The sequence below is a fragment of the Humulus lupulus genome, chromosome X (genome assembly GCF_963169125.1).
Source record: "Humulus lupulus chromosome X, drHumLupu1.1, whole genome shotgun sequence".
In the NCBI taxonomy this organism is placed as follows: Eukaryota; Viridiplantae; Streptophyta; class Magnoliopsida; order Rosales; family Cannabaceae; genus Humulus; species Humulus lupulus.
The window spans coordinates 3,553,485-3,572,185 of NC_084802.1; the positions used below are offsets into that span (position 1 = coordinate 3,553,485).

General features: G+C 31.0%; 2 protein-coding genes across 2 annotated transcripts; one reads left to right on the top strand and one right to left on the bottom strand.

Annotated features, from left to right (window-relative positions):
• The first annotated feature begins 5,027 nt into the window (after positions 1–5,027).
• On the top strand, positions 5,028–13,090 carry LOC133804252 (F-box/LRR-repeat protein 15). The gene is made up of 18 exons (XM_062242399.1): positions 5,028–5,161; positions 5,329–5,870; positions 6,831–7,092; positions 7,204–7,336; positions 8,504–8,603; positions 8,685–8,882; positions 8,956–9,226; positions 9,320–9,418; positions 9,504–9,592; positions 9,693–9,792; positions 9,885–10,055; positions 10,647–10,799; positions 11,181–11,341; positions 11,450–11,648; positions 11,762–12,228; positions 12,307–12,370; positions 12,582–12,668; positions 12,781–13,090. The coding sequence occupies exons 2-18, from the start codon at positions 5,416–5,418 to the stop codon at positions 12,859–12,861; spliced, it is 3,090 nt and encodes a 1,029-aa protein (XP_062098383.1). The 5' UTR covers positions 5,028–5,161; positions 5,329–5,415; the 3' UTR covers positions 12,862–13,090.
• A 665-nt stretch (positions 13,091–13,755) lies between these two features.
• Positions 13,756–16,992, bottom strand: LOC133804254 (uncharacterized). Its single transcript, XM_062242400.1, has 7 exons — positions 16,758–16,992; positions 16,155–16,194; positions 15,982–16,052; positions 15,653–15,747; positions 15,182–15,249; positions 14,282–14,392; positions 13,756–14,121 (listed from the first exon to the last, which is right to left on the bottom strand). Exons 1-7 carry the CDS (start codon positions 16,951–16,953, stop codon positions 13,989–13,991), a joined length of 714 nt encoding a protein of 237 aa, XP_062098384.1. The 5' UTR covers positions 16,954–16,992; the 3' UTR covers positions 13,756–13,988.
• Positions 16,993–18,701: the final 1,709 nt, after the last annotated feature.

Below are 18,701 nucleotides of genomic sequence, written 5' to 3' on the forward strand. Positions count from 1 at the left end.
CTAACTCTTTTGGTATTATTTTAAGTGAAATTTCTCTTTTTCATTTCATTAACATTCAAATTTTGTTATTGTTTTTGTATGAATATGATAGAATTTTTTATATATGTGAGAATGATAATTAGGTAAATATTTAAAAAAAAATTGGGTAAAAACTTAGTAGTTTAAATAAAGAGTTTATACCATTGGATACCACTAAATTTTAGCTAAATACTACATATAACCCTATATTTTTAAAAATCCAATAACCAATTTTTGTGATACTCAAAACGAACCCGAGATAACTTAGGACTTAATTCTAGTCAAATTTTTTGATAAACTTTTATTAAAATCCGGAATAACCTTTTAATTGAGTTATAACTAAATGATATTATGCAATTATATTTGAAAATTTTAATTTAACTTTTTATTAAAAAAAATAATTAATACAATTAAATAAGAGTATACCATGAATTTCATAAAAATCTTATTACTAGGGGCAGGTTGCGCTAGCTTAAGCTTTCTTAAAGTAAAAATTCAAATTTTGAGAAACTAATCAAAAACTAAAATCCAAAATTTAACTTTGAGAAGCCCTCTCAAACGGGACTTAAGTTGAGTACAATAAAATCAAAGTTTATCTTTTTTATATTTTAGTAATCACATAGTGTATTACGAATTTTTTAAAAACATAAGACTATGTATGATATTTAGCAAAAATTTATGGGTCTAAAATAATATAAACCCATAAATAAATCCAGCCAATTCAATCGCGAATTGGATATTTATTAAGTTTCTATCTAATCCCCTAGATTTGTTTGCAAGATATTAGTGAAAAAAAAGAAAGTTGATAGTTGCATTGCCATCCATTGATGAGGCAAGTAATAAAGTAGTCCCCCTAAGTCATCATAATATAGTATTATGCTTTTGGTAAATGAATGCCTAATTGGGATACATATTATATACAATATATAGTCAATTGTCGGCCATTTTAGATTTTAGGGTGTGAGTGACTATTCCAAGGCATGGTTGGTTTGGTTGAGCAAGTTTAGAGCTTTGTGGACCGTCCGATCAATCAACACCCTTTGTTTTCAACCATTGATTAGGGTTCTTATGGGCTCCACTAAATGTTCCCTTGTTACTTTGTCTTGATTTTCCCTAATCATTTTTGTTTACCAAAACTCTAGGGTTAACTCTCTCTAAGCCCTTTTCATTTTTTTGGGTTTTTTTCAAAAAAAAAAAAGAAAAATATTGAAAGTGAGAGTGAGAGAATAGTGCTTTGTTCCCTTTATTGTGAAGTGTTAAAGAAAATTGGTTTTTAAGCACTTTGGTTGGAATGGCTGTGGCGCACTATCATAAAGAAAGTTTCAATAAAAATTAAAGAAAAAAGTTTTTTTTTTAATTTTTAGATATTTTTATATGAATTAATTGGAATAGCAATACTAGACTCTACACACTAAATTTGTTTAATCTATCAATATTCAAAACCAAGTGGACTCACAGACTTTTTTTAATTTTTTTTTGTATATAAATATACACAAAAATATTTAATAAAAAGAATAGGTTAATTATTATATTGATTGAATAAATAAAGGGGTTTGAGAAAAAATTTGAAATGGGGTTTGATTTGTGTGTGCATTGAGTCTAATCACTACAAGACAATTTAGACTGTTTTCTAATAATCACAATAAGTTGAGTAAGATCATTAAAAATAATAATTATTTTTATTTATTATCATTAATTTTTTTTAATAGATTATTATTATTAATTTTTAAGAGCCAAGAGGCAAATAAAGCCTTTGTAACTTTTGTGTATTTGTTTGCTTAAATTGTGGATGGACCCACTTCTAATCAATGGTACGAGGAGTTTGGAAAAGCTATATTGGGCTGGACTCTTTCCATAGTGGGCCCTTTCATTGCTACACCTAAGCCCACTTTAGTAACTCCTTTATTGTAGAAATTTAATTATAAAATTTATTCATTTATTATTATATATATGTATATTGTAATTAAATAAATATATTTTTGTAATTAAATTTGTGTTTGAAGTATAGCTTAATATTGATTTTAAAAATAGAAGATATTACTTTGGAAAAAATTAAATTATAGGAGTGTAAATCGATGCAAAAGTAAAAATAATATAATTTCTATGATATATATATAAAAATTTTGTTTATAGAAAACTTTTTATTTTGTTAAAAAATTAACTATAAAAATTTATTTGTTATTGTTTTTAAAACTTAAGGAATTGATTGTTATTTTTTTTTAGAAATTAAATTGCCTAATAAAAAAAATCAAAAAGATATTTATTTTAACTTTATTTTAACCCATTTCTATTAAAGTTAAAGTAGTTCATGATAAGTTGAATTGATAATTATGAATTATGAATCCATGCACTCTTCTAATTCTTTCTTTGTTTTTTTATATATAAATTAAATTAAATTATTAGTTATGTCAATTATATGACAACGTTATTATGTTCATTAAGATTTTTTTTTCTCAATAAATTTTTGCTTTGGTTCAATTTTAATAGAAAGCTTTGTATTTTTAATAAAAAAGTTCAATAAGATTCTTTTATTACAACAACTCATTTAGTTTAACTGTGTCTCCCTCTATGGTTGGAATTAAATGAATTTAAATTTTGGGTGGTTACAAATATAATTAATTTAGTATCTTCTTACTTTTTTAATTGGTTAGTTATTTACAAAGATATTGTACAAATTAATATAAGGGAAATTTATGAAAATGACTTATTTTATTAAATAATTTTGTACTATGGTCTACTTTTGATAATTTTTTGTAAAATAATCTCTGTCTAAAATTCGACCAGTTGTCTAAATTTTTCGACCAGCTATCTGAAATTTTCGACCGACTATTTGAATTTTTCGACCATCTATCTAAATTTTTGACTACCTGTCTAAATTATGAGAGATAATTTTACAAATAATTATTAAAACTAGATTATATTGCAAAATGACATTAAAAATAGATTATTTTGCCAAATGACTCTTAATATAAATATATTCAAAATTATAAACAACAAAAGCCTAGCTATTTCTAATCTGTTAGCCCACCCCATCTTTTTAGTATAACATTTCAATAAAATTAGGGAATTAATTTGTAGATATTTGAACAAATTGTGGATTGAAGATTATAAATCTAATTCAATACAATAATATTTTTTAGTTTTAACATTATTTGATATTTGTAATAAAAGTAATGAATATTAAAGTATAAATGTGAGATTTTTTTATTAACAGGCAAATATTACACTTTATGGAAATTTGTTAAGAAAAAAAGTATTTATTTTTGTATTTACAAGTTCAATTTTGTCAAATAATATTTTTATATATTTTAATTAAGGACGAATAAGTAATTCTCTACAAATTTTTTATTTCATGAGTGAACAATGTGAAATTTGATAGGTAATTAAATATAAATAAAGGGGTGGTTATGATAAAACAATTTAATAGTAATAGCACCTTTAACAAAAATTTACATGTTAAAAGAGTGTGAGTAGGTGTTTAGCAACTAACCCATAAAAAATTTAAAAATAAAATACATTTTTATTTTCAAATTAATATTTCATTTTTTGCTTCTAAATAATCTATTTCCCAATGAAAAAATTAGTATAATTATTTTATATATTGAATGTTTCTTTTTTTATTTAAAATATTCATATTTCTAATATTATATTTTTATTTTAAAATAATATAATATTTAATTATATATTTTTTGCACTTTCATTAGGAAAAAAACAAAATTGATTACTATGTGTAGAAAGATACCTTTAAACTGTTTTAAGCAAATTTTACATATTTGTATGATCCAAACACATCACAAAGCTCTTTTTTTTTTGTTTAATTTTTTTTATACAACATTACAAAGCTCTTAAATTTGAAAATTTATTTAAAAATAGAAAATATTGCACACCAACCCAAAAGAAAAATTTGCTTCTTTCATTTATGATATCTAGAAAAACAAAAACTATCAAAATCAAATTCTAAATATTTATTTCTTATTTAGGAATATATTGGTTACAAGCCTTTTTTCCTTATTTTGTATTTTTTTTAACTTATTGACTTATTAATTTTCTAATTTAATTACTACTTTTTTATGACTTAAAAAGAAAAAAAAACTTTAGGAAAAATGGAAGTTGTAAGATACAGATGAATACACTAGGTATTAAAAATTATTTTTGATTAGTTTTATACTTTAAATAATTATGCTTTTCTAAAAATAAAAAAATTATTTTTATTTTATTTATAATAAAATTGAGTGCCTCTATAAAATTTCAGTGTCATATAATGTAATTCTTTTCAAATACAGGATCAAAATGAAACAATAAAGTAAAGAATTTAAAAAAAAAACATTATTGTTGAAATATATAGAAACCATGTTTTTCATATTAGAAATTATAGAAAAAAAAATCTTCTATTTTAATTAAATATATGAAAATTCCATTTCTTAACAAATATAACTAAAAAAAATAATAATATTATCTCATAAATTCAATTAAAAACCCCCTAAATAATTGCATATGAAAAGCATTACAAGAAATCATAGTAATTGTAATTTCCTCAATATAAAATTGTAAAAATTTGCTAAGAATATAAATATAGGAACAAATACAAGGTATCTTTTTTTTTGCAATAATGGTGCATCATTTTTTATTTTTGGCACCTGGATAGATATAATCTCAAAAAAATTATATGACGGTGTACATTGTAGGTATTTAGAATATCCTGAAAATTCTGAATAGTTTACGAAGCCGAAAACAGAGTTTAAACTGTCAAATTTTATACGCATACACAAAAAAATAGTTACGCGTGCAATAGATAGTTTAGACTCTGTTTCGGTACCATAATTTATTCGAAATTTCTTGAAAATTTATAAGATGTTCTAAATAGCTATAATGTATAATTTCATATAAAAAAAATTTGGGAATATATTAACTAAAACAATGTCGTTTTAGAGTGTTTTAGTCTGATATTGAAAATTATTATAGACAATGAGTTAATCTATATTGAAATTTCCGTTGGAGTACAAGTGTACAATACTATAACACACCAAAAAAAAAAAAAAAACCATCAACGGCAAAGCAACTCACGGGATCCGATCAGATCCGTTAAAACTCTCTCTCTCTCTCTATCTCATCGTTCTCTATCTTCTCTCTCTCTCCTCTCTGTGTATGTCTATTATATCTATCTGTGTATATATATATATTGGAGTCAATTTGCGATTTCCAATTTTCCCATTGAGTTTGGACATTTTCAATTCTAGGGTTTTGTATTCAAGATTTTTCATTTTTGATATGTCGCCATCGCAAATTTAGGGTTTTGATTTTGTAATATAGGAGGAGGAGTGGGGGATTCGAGATGTGTCCGATCGAGAGAGCTTAGCTAGGGTTGGAGAAAATCTTGAGCTTTTAACCCTAGAGTGCATGAAGATTTGGTGCTGCCTATGCTTCAGCGAAGAAGACGAGTCTGGAGGGGAAGAAGATAATAAAGCGGAAGCCATGGAAGAGGTCGATTTCGAAAATGAGGGTAATTTCGAGATCATTATTGGAAATGACGGTGAGAACGGGGATGTTCCGGGTATGGAGCTAGTTGCTGTTGCTGCTGCTGGTGGTGCTGATGGGCTTGACCCTGAAGAACGTGAGCCAGACCAGGACGACCATTTGAGATTGTTTGAAGGGATGGTCCAAGCTGTGCGCGTTGGTGCTGGTGTCCATTGGGACGACTCCGTCAGCGTTGGTGCGCTTGCCTCGTTGAAAGCTTCGATGAGAACCTCTCGCCGTTCTAAAGGCGAGAGTAGCTCGGCTTCTTCTGCGGTTGCTTCCGAAGATTGTGATCACGACTCCCACCATAAGAGAGCCAAAGTTCACTCCGATTTTCAGTGAGTTTCTTGTCACTATGCCAATCTTCACCCGTGTTTTGATTTTCAATTAATAGTTAGCTCTGTCTTAATGGCTATAGAGTTAGCTGTATTGCGGATTGATGGAACTTTTTTAAGATTAAGATTTCGAAAACGTCTTTGGCCTAATAAAGTTTCAACATTGATGGTGCTTTTGTTGCTTAGTGAGGATTTTAGATTTTTATGTTTTTTTGCCTGGTCTGAGGTTCGACTCCCTCGGGGTATCTACGTAGCAATTGCTATAGTTTCTTGTTGATCAAACATGGAGGGTCGACAAAATAAAATTAATAAATAAAAAATAATGTACATTGTTTTATAGAAACTTGAAATTAGGATAATTCAGTTAGGTATTATGGGATTTATACAGTAGTATGTGGAGAAACATATAAAGGTTATGTCTGTACTAGAAGAGCATATTGGTTATAATTTTTGCGGCAATGAAGATCCGGACTTACACTGTTTCTTTGTGTATTCACATACTGTGTCTTTGCAAGCAGTCATTAGTTTGGTAACTTGACCTCCCACCAAAGGGTTTTGTCGTTAAGAAGCGACACTGGGCATGTATCTAAATCATATGGTAATGCAGTTAGAATTAGATACAAATATATCTGAAGCACTTGTTTTCATTTTGAAAAATAATGTATGAACTGTCCTAAATTAATAACTTTGGCTTCTGCTTGCAAATTTTGTTCTATGTTTTGAACAATAGAGTCACATTCTCTGTTAATTGGAAGCTTAAGGAATTTTTTTGAAGTAACTAAATTCCTCTTTTTCATTTGATATGGTGGTAAAAAATTTACATCTACGAAGCTTTGCTAAGAAGTTAAGACTGTCTGTTGCTTTGCAGTGGTACAACTGTATTTATTTTGATTGTGAAGCTGGGTAGGGAGTGTAACTACAATATTTTCTCTTATCTATTTAACCTGCTCTAATTTCTTTCAGTGAGTGCTGTTATTCATCTGCAATTTCTTCAGTTGCTGGAAATTCTAGTTCATCTGGAGACAGGCATTATGATATTACTCATGGCTCTTATGTTGCCTCCAAAAATGAGATCTTTTATCACACTTTTATGCTGAATAATGTTGGTGAAGAGAATCAATTTGATTCTAGTGGTGGGAAAGACAATGAAGGAGATACTAGCGGCCCTTCAAAAACAGAAGATTTAGAAGTTCGGATGGATCTTACAGATGACTTATTGCATATGGTATGTTTTGTCTTGGATTCCACCTTCCAACGGGAGGTATTTGTCATCGCTGCTTCAAAATTTGGATTTTTTTATATATTTTATTTACCTTTTTCTTCTTTTTGTGATCAGGTTTTTTCTTTCTTGGACCATCTAAATCTTTGCCGAGCTGCTATAGTTTGTAGGCAATGGAGAGCTGCTAGTGCTCATGAGGATTTCTGGAGGAGTTTGAATTTTGAGAACCGGAACATTTCTGTTGAACAATGTGAGTGCATTTTTATTTACTTTATTATAGCATCATTCTTTTTGCATTTGTTATCCCTCTTCTTGTTTTTATCCTAAAAAAATCTGAAAAACGTGATCTTCCCTGGAAAAAAGAAATAAAGGTTACTTTATGTCTCATGACATGGACATGCTATGCATGCAGAGATTAGACACAAACATTAGGGACAATGCATTTATTATAATCACATACAACTTTCCAAATGGACACAATTGACTTTTGATTTGGGAGCACTTACTGTGAATCTGATCATAGTAAATGTAGTAGAAAGTTTCTATCATACTTTAAGGATCTTAATGGGATTTCCGTTTAACAATCATGATATTAGTTTTCAAAGGGCAACTATGGACTATAAGCACAAATTATAAATGCATATTCTTTTCTTTTGTGGGATTATTCATTCGCTACCAAATCAATGCAAGGATCAAAGTGTTTGAATTTCTTTTTTCGTTATTTATTTATTTATTTTGGGGCGAGGAGGGGACTTGTTAACTATGCTTGGTAGAGCGAGCAAGTGAGAGAAAGGAAAAGGTAGGAAGGAAGTGAAAAGTGGGTTATTAGGTTGGAAAGAAATAGGCAGGGAAGAGGAAAAGAGAACGAAAAAGTGTAGATGGGGCGATTATGTTCGACAAATAAAGCTGCACACGGTTTAGCCTAATTAGATGTAGGACTAAATGATAACCGCATTTCATTGAAGGATATTCCACTTCCAATTCACTATGTTGTTGTATTAGATTCCTCCAACAGATTTCATTTTTTGAAAAAAATATAAACTTGCTGTGATAATGAATTTACTTATTTACCCCTTAATGTTAAAGCAGAATAATATATTTAAATTTCCTAAAATTGTAATTTCTTAGTCTGATTTTCTTCCCTTCCTACAAACCAAACATAAGAGGCATGTTTCTTTCTATCACTCTCATTTTCTACCCTCAGAAATCTTTCCTACCAAATGTAATGTCCAAATGGATGACTCCCTAATCCGAACAATATGTATTAGAACTTGGTTGTGTGATATCTTGCTACAATGTGCTGTGCTGGTCTCAGGAGAAGTCTATACATGTCTAATCTGGTGTTTTATTTTTTATGTCTGAACTTTGTTTTAGATGAATATTTGGTGCTAAAACTTATGTAAACTTACAATTTTAGTTGAGGATATGTGTCGGCGGTATCCTAATGCCACAGATGTGAATGTCTCTGGTACTCCTGCTATCCAGTTGCTTGTTATGAAAGCAGTTTATTCATTGAGGTAAATTCCGATAATTCTTGGTATTATGGTTACATAGTCCTTTCACTGCTCCTAATATACTTTCTTCTACTTTATTCCTAGAAATCTTGAGGTTTTATCTATTGGGAAAGGAGTACTAGGCGAAATCTTTTTCCACTCCTTGGCAGACTGTCATGTGTTGAAGAAATTGAATGTCAATGATGCTACACTTGGTAATGGTATTCAGGAGATACCTGTGAACCATGACAGATTGCGTCATCTTCAACTGACAAAATGTCGAATGATGCGTATATCAATAAGGTGAAATAGGTCTCATTAATTAACCAGTGACTTTATGCTTTCGAACTTTCAAGCTAAATTTTATCTCGTGCAGGTGTCCACAACTTGAAACATTGTCCTTGAAGCGCAGTACAATGGCACAGGCAGTGCTCAATTGCCCTCTTTTGCATGAACTTGATATAGGTGCTTGCCATAAGCTTTCAGATGCTGCAATTCGTTCGGCAGCTATTTCTTGTCCTCAACTAGAATCTTTAGACATGTCAAATTGTTCGTGCGTGAGTGATGAAACACTACGTGAAATAGCTCTTACTTGTGCCAATCTCCGTGTTCTTGATGCTTCCTATTGCCCAAATATATCTTTAGAGGTTAGATTTTAGATATTTTTTTTACCATTGTTTCAGCAACCATTGGAAGCATCTTCAGCTGATATACTTCTTGTTTTTTTTTTTCTTTTGAAGTCTGTAAGACTACCCATGTTGACAATTCTCAAGCTTGACAACTGTGAGGGGATCACTTCAGCTTCAATGGCTGCAATATCTCACAGTTATATGTTGGAGGTTTGAACCATCTTTTTTCTGATGTTTGTTCTATGCATGATTGGGAATGGTTTTGACGAGTTTAATCTAACATCGCCGTTTGCAGGCTTTGGAGTTAGACAATTGTGGCTTGTTGACATCTGTGTCCTTGGATCTTCCACGGTTGCAGAATATAAGACTAGTACATTGTCGCAAGTATGTTTTTATGGTCCCTCTCATAAACACAGTCGTTCACTCAAATAAAAAGATTTATTATTTGTTTTCCTTCCCTTATATTTATGTTAATTTCCTTCAGATTTGTTGAGCTTAATTTACGGAGTATCGTGCTGTCATCAATTATGGTCTCTAATTGCCCTCTTCTCCAGCGCATCAACATAACTTCAAATACACTTGAAGTATGCTTTGAAAAAATTTATATCCCCCTTTGGATTTTAGGGACCTCCATTCAAGGGATAAAATTCTAAGGAGTGATTTTTTTGTATTGCAGAAACTATCATTACAGAAGCAAGAGAGCTTAAATCAATTAGCATTGCAATGCCAATCTTTGCTAGAAGTGGACCTTACAGATTGTGAATCTCTGACAAATTCTATATGTGATGTCTTCAGTGATGGTGGTGGATGTCCTATGCTTAAATCTTTAATTCTCGCTAATTGTGAGGTTCGTGAATGTCTCCCTTTTTATTTGATGAATTAATTTCTTTGATACTCACCAATTTGTTGTATTGGACCTTGGTGATATACTATGCAGTTATACATATATATATATATAAAGATGTTGCTATTTTTATTCATGCTGAACCAATCCACTTGAAAGACTTAGTAATGATTGTAAGCTGATGTTGATATTTGGGCAATTAAATGCGCTATTAAAGCTACTATTTAAAATGCTTTTTGAAAGACAACTTTTAGAGGGATTTAAGTAGAATTAGTGCTAATAACCCTGCTTATATTAGGAAAGAAGTGATTGATATTCTGACATTTTGATGCATTGTGGAGACTTATGGAAGTCGTCTTTTGTCTTTTTAATGTCATTTTTGGCATGGCTGGGGACACACCCGAGGGAAGGGGGTGTAGCTAGCAGGCATCTTCTGGAAATTCTTTGAAATGTTATTTCAAATTCCATTGTGCCATATTGCTATGCTGATTGTTGATAGTTCATGTACTGATAATCTATAGTAAGTAGTTTATTACAATTGTATCTTAATTCCCTTTTTAACTGAATGTTGTGATTTTGTTATCCCTTTTCCAGAGCTTGACAGCAGTGCAATTCTCTAGTACTTCTTTAACCAGTCTTTTGCTAGATGGTTGCCGGGCAATTACTTCTCTTCAGCTCAAATGTCCGTATCTCGAGAAAGTTTCTTTGGATGGTTGTGATCACCTTGAAAGAGCAGAATTTTGCCCTGTAAGTGAGAGTGGTTATCAATTAGTTTGCTTATGTAGAGACTGTTTGATTTATTATAATATTATAATTAATAAATTAATATTTTCAGTTCCTTTATTTTAGCGTCTCGCATTTGTACATTGAAAACAGAAGTAAGATTGGAATGGAAGAGATTTTTATCTTCCAAGCATCCAAAGTAAATTACACACAATATGAATGATTGTTGTACGGTTAAAATTTTCAGTCCAACTAATATTATTGCCCCTTTGATAACCAATTTCCTTTTAATGAGTTCTTATATCATTGTCCAGATGGCACTTCTCTCTGCATTTAATATGCTTGACAAAAAACGAGAGAGCTCTTGGTTTTATTCTAAGTAAAATGCCTCTTTTCTTTCTTCAGGTTGGTCTTCGGTCACTCAATCTGGGAATATGTCCGAAACTGAATGTACTTGGTATTGAAGCACCCAATATGGAGGAGCTTGAGTTAAAAGGATGCGGTGTGCTGTCCGAAGCCTCCATTAATTGTCCACTCTTAACATCTTTGGATGCATCCTTTTGCAGGTTATTTTTAATTCTTATGCTTTCTTTGGACCAAAGTTATAAATCTGCCTCTCCCCGTTTCTCTGCTTGCAGCTCAAGCTCATATACTTTTTTTTTCTTTTGGGCCAGCCAACTCAAGGATGACTGTTTGTCTGCGACAACTGCTTCTTGTTCAAAGATTGTTAAATTAATATTGATGTCATGCCCCTCCATCGGTTCTGACGGACTCTACTCATTAAGCTGCCTTCAGCATTTGACTGTGCTCGATTTATCCTACACTTTCTTGACAAATTTGCAACCAGTCTACGAGTCATGTGTAAAACTCAAGGTAAGGTTTCATGCCGTGAACTGGGCAGCACACACATTCTGATTTTTGTAAGAGCTTTTCTCAACTGTTATTTCGGTTGCGATTCTCAATTTTGCCTTTTCCATTTCTTCTAGGTGTTAAAATTACAAGCATGCAAGTATTTGACCGATTCATCACTGGAACCTCTTTACAAGGAAGACGCCCTACCATCCCTCCAAGAACTGGATTTGTCTTACGGAACCCTCTGTCAGTCTGCAATAGAGGAGCTTCTTTCTTGCTGTACTCACCTTACTCACGTGAGCTTGAATGGCTGTGTGAATATGCATGACCTGAACTGGGATTGCAGTGCTGGTGGCCAGCTTTCTGAATTACCCAGTACTTCTGTCACATCTAGCATGTTTTCACCCGAGATCGAGGGCGAATCTGTTCAGCTGCCAAATCGCTTACTGCAGAACCTCAACTGTGTTGGTTGTCAAAGTATTAAAAGAGTTCATATTCCCCCAGCGGCACGTTGCCATTTATCATCACTAAACCTATCTCTCTCTTGTTATCTAAAGGAAGTTGATCTTGCTTGTTTCAATCTCTGCTTTCTTAATTTGAGGTAAGTACAAGTTGAGTCACTACATAACTTTTTGATGCCTTTTTTTTTTGTTATCAACTTTTGTGCTCTCTTTTTCAGCAACTGCAACTCTTTGGAGGTGTTGAAGCTCGATTGTCCTAGATTAACTAGTCTATTTCTTCAGGTATGCATTTTGCTTTCATTCTTCATAAGCCTTTGAACCAAAATGGAATTTTTTATCACCACACTTCATTCGGATAACAATCAGACTTGAAATGAAATAGCCTAGACTCGTGACCCGACTTAAAAATCTGTTTTTTCGCTCACATGGAATATTGCCCATTAAATTCTAGCATCTGTTACTTTTTTTTTCTTTCTAAATGTTGTTCTTTTAGAACTGCAACATTGATGAAGAAGCAGTCGAAGTGGCTATATCGAAATGCAGCATGCTCGAGACTCTCGACGTCCGCTTTTGTCCAAAGGTCAGAACAGAACTCTCTCTCTCTCCCTCTCTCTCTCTCTCTCTCAAATCTTTAAAAATACAGAAAGAGCAACTTTGTCTTATGGGTTATATATGTCACAAAACTATATCAGATATGCGCAATGAGCATGGGAAAGTTACGTGCTGCATGCCTGAGTTTGAAGAGAATTTTCAGCAGCTTGTCACATTCGTAAATTTAGTGAGAATTGTCTCCTCTTTTTTTGTTTTTCTTTTTTTAATTATTTTTTTTTGTTTTTATATTTAATGTTAAAAATGCGGCGAAGTGGCTTGGCTAATTCATTGATGATGGGGTCACCTGTATTTGTAAATGTAATGTATTTTGTTATTTGTTTGAGTATATATAAGGTATTTGATGATGATAATGATGTAGCTTTCTCTATATGTAATATGTTACAATAAAAATCAGTTTGTCTTTTTTTTTTTTTTTTTTTTTGAAGAGATGATTTCATAACTACTTTTACAATACAATCTTCTGCGTATTTTCTTATCTTTCGGTGTTTTGGGCATCTGAGTCTTGTTTTTTATTTCCCCTCCTATGAACGAATAAATTTGTATCATAGGTTATATATAACTTTTTAATATTTACAAGTTTCAGTTGTGTTATTATTAACTCATGTAAATTTTTGGGTTTATGCTATTTTTGTTTTTCATTATTTTAATCAATCCTTGTCCTTAATCTTGTGTTTTATAATTAGAGATTTATTGTTTTTTTTTCATATTCAAAATTTCTCCACACTATTAATCAAATAAATTAAAAGAGAACATAAAATAATACACTCATAAGTAGAGGAAACACTAATCTCGACTAAATTTTTGTTTTGATTTGGCATATATGAGTTTATACATCTTTGGACACTGTATATTTTGTAAAATTATTTAAATAGGTTTCTAAAAGCAGAATAATTTTATTTTTGTTTTGAATTGTTAGTTTGGTAAATTATTTATGATTTCAGTTAATAAAATTTTAACCAAAATTGAGTTTAAAATTTTTAAAAAAAATATTTGGTAAAAGACAGACATGTAACAATCAATTAAATGAAATTGTTATACACGAGTAAAATTTAGCATAAGACAAAAAACACGTGGAAAATTCATCTATAAATTATAACTATATGTACACAGAGAGAGTGTTGGGTAGAATGTAACAGCTTGGGAAAATGCATGCATAATACAATACAAATATATATATATATATATATATTTATAGGAAAAAAACTCTCACGAGCCATAGGTAGTTTGGTTTTGAACAGATATTAAAGACTGTATTTCATGTACAATAGGTCAATCTTCACTTACAAATTCACAAAATTGATTCGAGCTGCTTCAATTCCGGGTCGATGACCTGACTATCTGGTTCTTCATCTAAGTTCCTATAAGAATCTGCAATGGCTTTCCCTTTATCCAACACATCTGGAGGCACAGTTTTGAGGAGCCTGTAATGTTGTAAACCATTTTTAGATTAATTTTCTTTCCTAAACTTGTGTGTTGTCACATATGTTTAAAGAACTAGCACTGTGAAAGAAGAACATAATGGGGTGTTGTAATCGAGAGCATCAACCAACAACAAAGCAAAGCAAAGCAAAGCAGCATTACCCTTCCAGTGAATCAAGAGCAACGATAATCTGTGCCTTCATTGACTTGACTGAAGCTCCTGGGTCTTTTCTTGAGGCGTGCAGAAGTAAGGAGTCGAGTTCCTCCAATGCCCTTCAAAACACACATATTTATCACTGACTCTTACTTACTAGCTGATGTCAACAAATTTCACTCATTCAAAATCTTCACCTAAAGTTGGGTGATTGATTGTTACAATTGTGGATACTCTTGTTTGAAGTCGAGTACAGGCAATTTTTCTAGTTTAGTTGTCCACTCTAGTTTTCAATTGTAATTCTAATTCTAATTCGTATGGTAATAAGAAATATTTGTGCTTTTCCTATAACATAGCATAGTGTAGTTATAGGCCAAGTCTGGGAAGTAGGTTTGAATCAGATAGCATCGGAATAAAAAATATAAGAGAACATAAAATTATGGGTTTATATATTTTTAGACCTTATATTTTGACAAATTACTTTTTGGACCCTATGTATTTTAAAATAGTTCAAATAGACCCCTAAACCTAATTTTGATCAAAGTTTTTTGAATTAAAATCACAAATAATTCATCAAACTAACAACTCAGAACAAAAATACAATCATTCTGCCTAAGAACTGTGTTGTTATACTCAATTTTGTGTTCATCAAAATCAGGTTTAGGGACCTATTTGAACTATTTTACATAATACATTGTCCAAAAAATAATTTGTCAAAACACAGGTCCAAACAATTAATGAGAAAAATACATACTCTAAAAAGTTATAAACCCATTTTCTCAAAATTTTCAATATCTTGTCTAATTACAAAATCAAATTATACGATAAAAATCCAATCATACATTTCAAACATGACCGAGCATATAGTAATGTTGTCTATAGGTATGTCTTAAGAGTGACAGCGGTACCTGAGACATTGATCAACGTCGTCAGAAGCAGTTTTACCATTTCCACTTTCTGAAGCATATTGTGCTACCTAAAGTTCCAAAGAAAATTGCCAAAGCTCTTAGGAACTCAGTCAAATATACAAAAATTGTCATAAAGAAGGTTGAATGAGAAAGAAGAATGATGCTGATCTTATAATGACAATTAAAGCAGTGCCCCAGATGATCACATGATGACAACTGACAAGAGTGTTAGCATAATAGCATGTGTTTTAAATATTGCCATAAATTAGTGCAACAAATGTATAATGTAACATTTCAGTGATTTCACACACACATTAAACTTGGGTCCTTTTCTTTTAGAGTATGTATGTAGGTATTTAAGCAACTTAGCCTCCAAGCAATGCATTGGGAAAATCTTCATGGACACAAGAATTAGCAACTTGCATTACTAAATATGATTGAAACATGAAAGAAAACACAAGAACTAGTTACCGCACGAATATTTATGCGAAGCGACCCAGCAGGGCCAGAACGAAGTAGAGATCGACAAGAATCATACTGAGGTTCATCTGCTTCCAATGTTTTTTCTGCAGTATGTTAAATTTTAAGGACAATCATGCTTTGTTAAGAGGAACATTTATTCGAAATAAGCAAAGAAATCAGTCAAGTCTTTTTCTTTTCCCCTTGAAATCTTGATAAGGTAGCTAAGTATCTGTACTGTCCATAGAAATTTTTCACATCCAACTAAATTGGAAATTCCCCAAAGACTAGGATCAATTAGAGAAACACAAAATAAAAAATCAGAAGAAAACCATTATTACCCAAGTCCCTGATTTGAAATTGGCTCAATATAACAGCTGGTACATAAGCCTCCAAAGGATCAAGCTTTTTCCTGATTATAAGGTACAACATTTTCAGTTCACAGTATGAGTGCTTTAAAAAAACAGACCAATTGTCATGTCAATACTCAAAACCAATCAATTTCAGCCATTACCTTTTCACATATTTATCCATAAAGCTAGCTGCAATGGCGTCTGTAAAATATAAACACAACATAACACTCATAAAACAACTGTGTTTTTCTTGCTTTAATGAGACTAATTACACTAACCAAACAGCCCATAACAGATATAAATTTGCTTTAATTCTTCTCCATAAGCCCACATTTATTTTTATCAAACACATAAACTACATTTATAATCATAATAGATACAATAAAATCATTGGGATCAGACTAATTTTACTATTATGAATATATCATAACTTTGTAAAAAATTAACAAGAATGTGTTCGTATTAGCAAGTTATTATCTAACAATAATTCTTGAAAATAAATAAATTCTTTCTGTCTCAAACAAATTTAACCTAATTAGAACTAAAGTTTATTACGATTATATAGAAATTATTTCAATATAAATATCAGAAGTTTTACTGTAATAATTAGATTTCATAATCAAGTTCGGTGTACTCTCGCTAGAATTATTTTCACTTTATCATAATTTTTCAAAAAGCTATTTCAATTCGCCTATCGTTATCCTAGTAAAGTAAAATTTTCTCGCTAACCAAACAAATGACTAATGAGAGAGAGAGAAGCGTACGATTAGGGATAAGGAGCAAGGGAGAGAGAAGAATGGAGATGGAGACCAATCGTCGACTCTCCCGCCAAGTGGACGGCGGCGAGAACGACGAGCACCTCACTGGTGGCGGACTCCGCTTGGGTTGTTTCACGGCGAGATTTGGGGCCAAAGCTGTGGAAGTGAAGAGAGTGCTGCCTACGCGCGCCATTGCCAACATCACTGAACGAAGCTCCTTCTCTTTCTTTCCCTGACCTGACCGCCATTGGATTAGTTAGATTACAGTTAAAAAATAAAATTCATGATATTACAGTTTAGTCCTTATAGTTTTATTTTATCAATTAAATCTCTAAATTTTTTATTTCTTAACAATTAAGTACTTTTTTTTTACCAATAGAAGAAAATTCTTACTAAATCATATAGATAAATTTATAAAAATGACGAATCTAATTTTTTTTTCCATTCAGATGCTAATGGATGAGATTTTTTTTTTTGCAATTTTTTTTAGCTTTAGTGTTGGCTATAAAATTGTAACAATCAAGATTTACCTGAAAAATTCAAGAAAGAACAGAAAAAAATACGCTACTAGGAACTATGAGTATTAAACCGTGAGAACCAAAAATAGCACAATATGCGAATAGAAAAGAAAGATGTCGATATTTGTACTAGTTCGAACAATTTGTCATATGTTCAGTTGAGCACTACCACTAGGGTTGTTTAAGAATTTTCGCAAACCGTCCAAACCGAATAAACTAGAAAAAAACGCAACCCAGATAAATGAATAAACTAGTAAAAAATGCAACTCAGATAACCCAACGAAAAATTCAAACCACCCAATCTAATAATTAGGCAGGTTGAAAAATATTCCACCAATTAAGAGTTTTTTTATACATATATATAGTATATAATATTAAATAAATTATCTTTTTAAAAAAGTAAAAAGAATATAATATTTTTAAAGTTGAAAGATGTATACTATATTTTTAATTTATTGAATTTGATTATTTGAAAACTAAAAAAAATATTAAAGATTGGTTTAAACGGATTAACCCAGCCAAACTGCCAACATTATTTGGCGGGTCAAACTTTTTTTTTCTTATTTGGGCGGGTTATAATTTGATGTTTGCAACCCAATATTTATATTGGGTTACTTAAAATATGCTATAACCCGGCTAAACCAACTAATGTATAGCCTTAACCACCACATGCTTTACTGACCTATGTTCAAACTTCAAATAGCTTTGTACAATCTTCATTATTCACAATTGAGAAGAATACACAATAGGTGATCGTACAAAATTCATTGTACACTAAACTTGACCAAACTTTCTTGAAGCTTTCTCTCACTTACAACTAAACCCGTTCTCTTTCTTTCTTGAAGGATAAAACCGAATACAAAGCTCTCAATGTCTCTCTAAAGCTTACAAAATGACTCTCGTAACACTTATTTATAGCTAATAGACTTGTAGCCGACTTACCTGTGTTGACCAATAAGAAAAGGCGGTTAGAGATTTGACCAATGAGAATAAAGCGCCAATAACTAGAAGTAGATAAGTCGCCAATAGAATAACTACCACATTTAGTTATTATAAAAAGATTTAATTAGGTTCAAGCTTTTGGTCTATTAGTTCTAATTGTTTAATCAAAATTCCTTTTCTCTAGTTTTGGCTATAAACATTAATTTGTTTACCAAAATCATTTGGTTGATATTATTTTTTCTATTGTCTAATTTTGTATATCTCTTCTCATATGGATAGCAATAATAATAAAATCACATTTTTTTTATCATATTTTTTCATCTCAATCATAAAAGTGATAATGTCTTTTTAACAAAAAAAAATATATATAATTAATTAATGGCTAAAAAATTAGAAATTAGAAAGTTTCCTTGTCCAAATTAAAACTTTGAGGACCAAATGACAATATAAGGTGTAGTTGAAGGACTAATAAGGCCAAAAAAAATCTTAT

Excerpts from the sequence above, each read along its gene's own strand:
- LOC133804252 (XM_062242399.1), top strand. The coding sequence starts at position 5,416 with ATGAAGATTTGGTGCTGCCTATGCTTCAGCGAAGAAGACGAGTCTGGA. Across the intron at positions 8,604-8,684 it reads AAAGCAGTTTATTCATTGAG|AAATCTTGAGGTTTTATCTA; the intron begins GTAAATTCCGAT and ends CTTTATTCCTAG. Across the intron at positions 9,793-9,884 it reads TAACTTCAAATACACTTGAA|AAACTATCATTACAGAAGCA; the intron begins GTATGCTTTGAA and ends TTTGTATTGCAG.
- LOC133804254 (XM_062242400.1), bottom strand. The coding sequence starts at position 16,953 with ATGTTGGCAATGGCGCGCGTAGGCAGCACTCTCTTCACTTCCACAGCT. Across the intron at positions 16,053-16,154 it reads ATGGATAAATATGTGAAAAG|GAAAAAGCTTGATCCTTTGG; the intron begins GTAATGGCTGAA and ends CCTTATAATCAG. Across the intron at positions 15,250-15,652 it reads TTCGCATAAATATTCGTGCG|GTAGCACAATATGCTTCAGA; the intron begins GTAACTAGTTCT and ends TTGGAACTTTAG.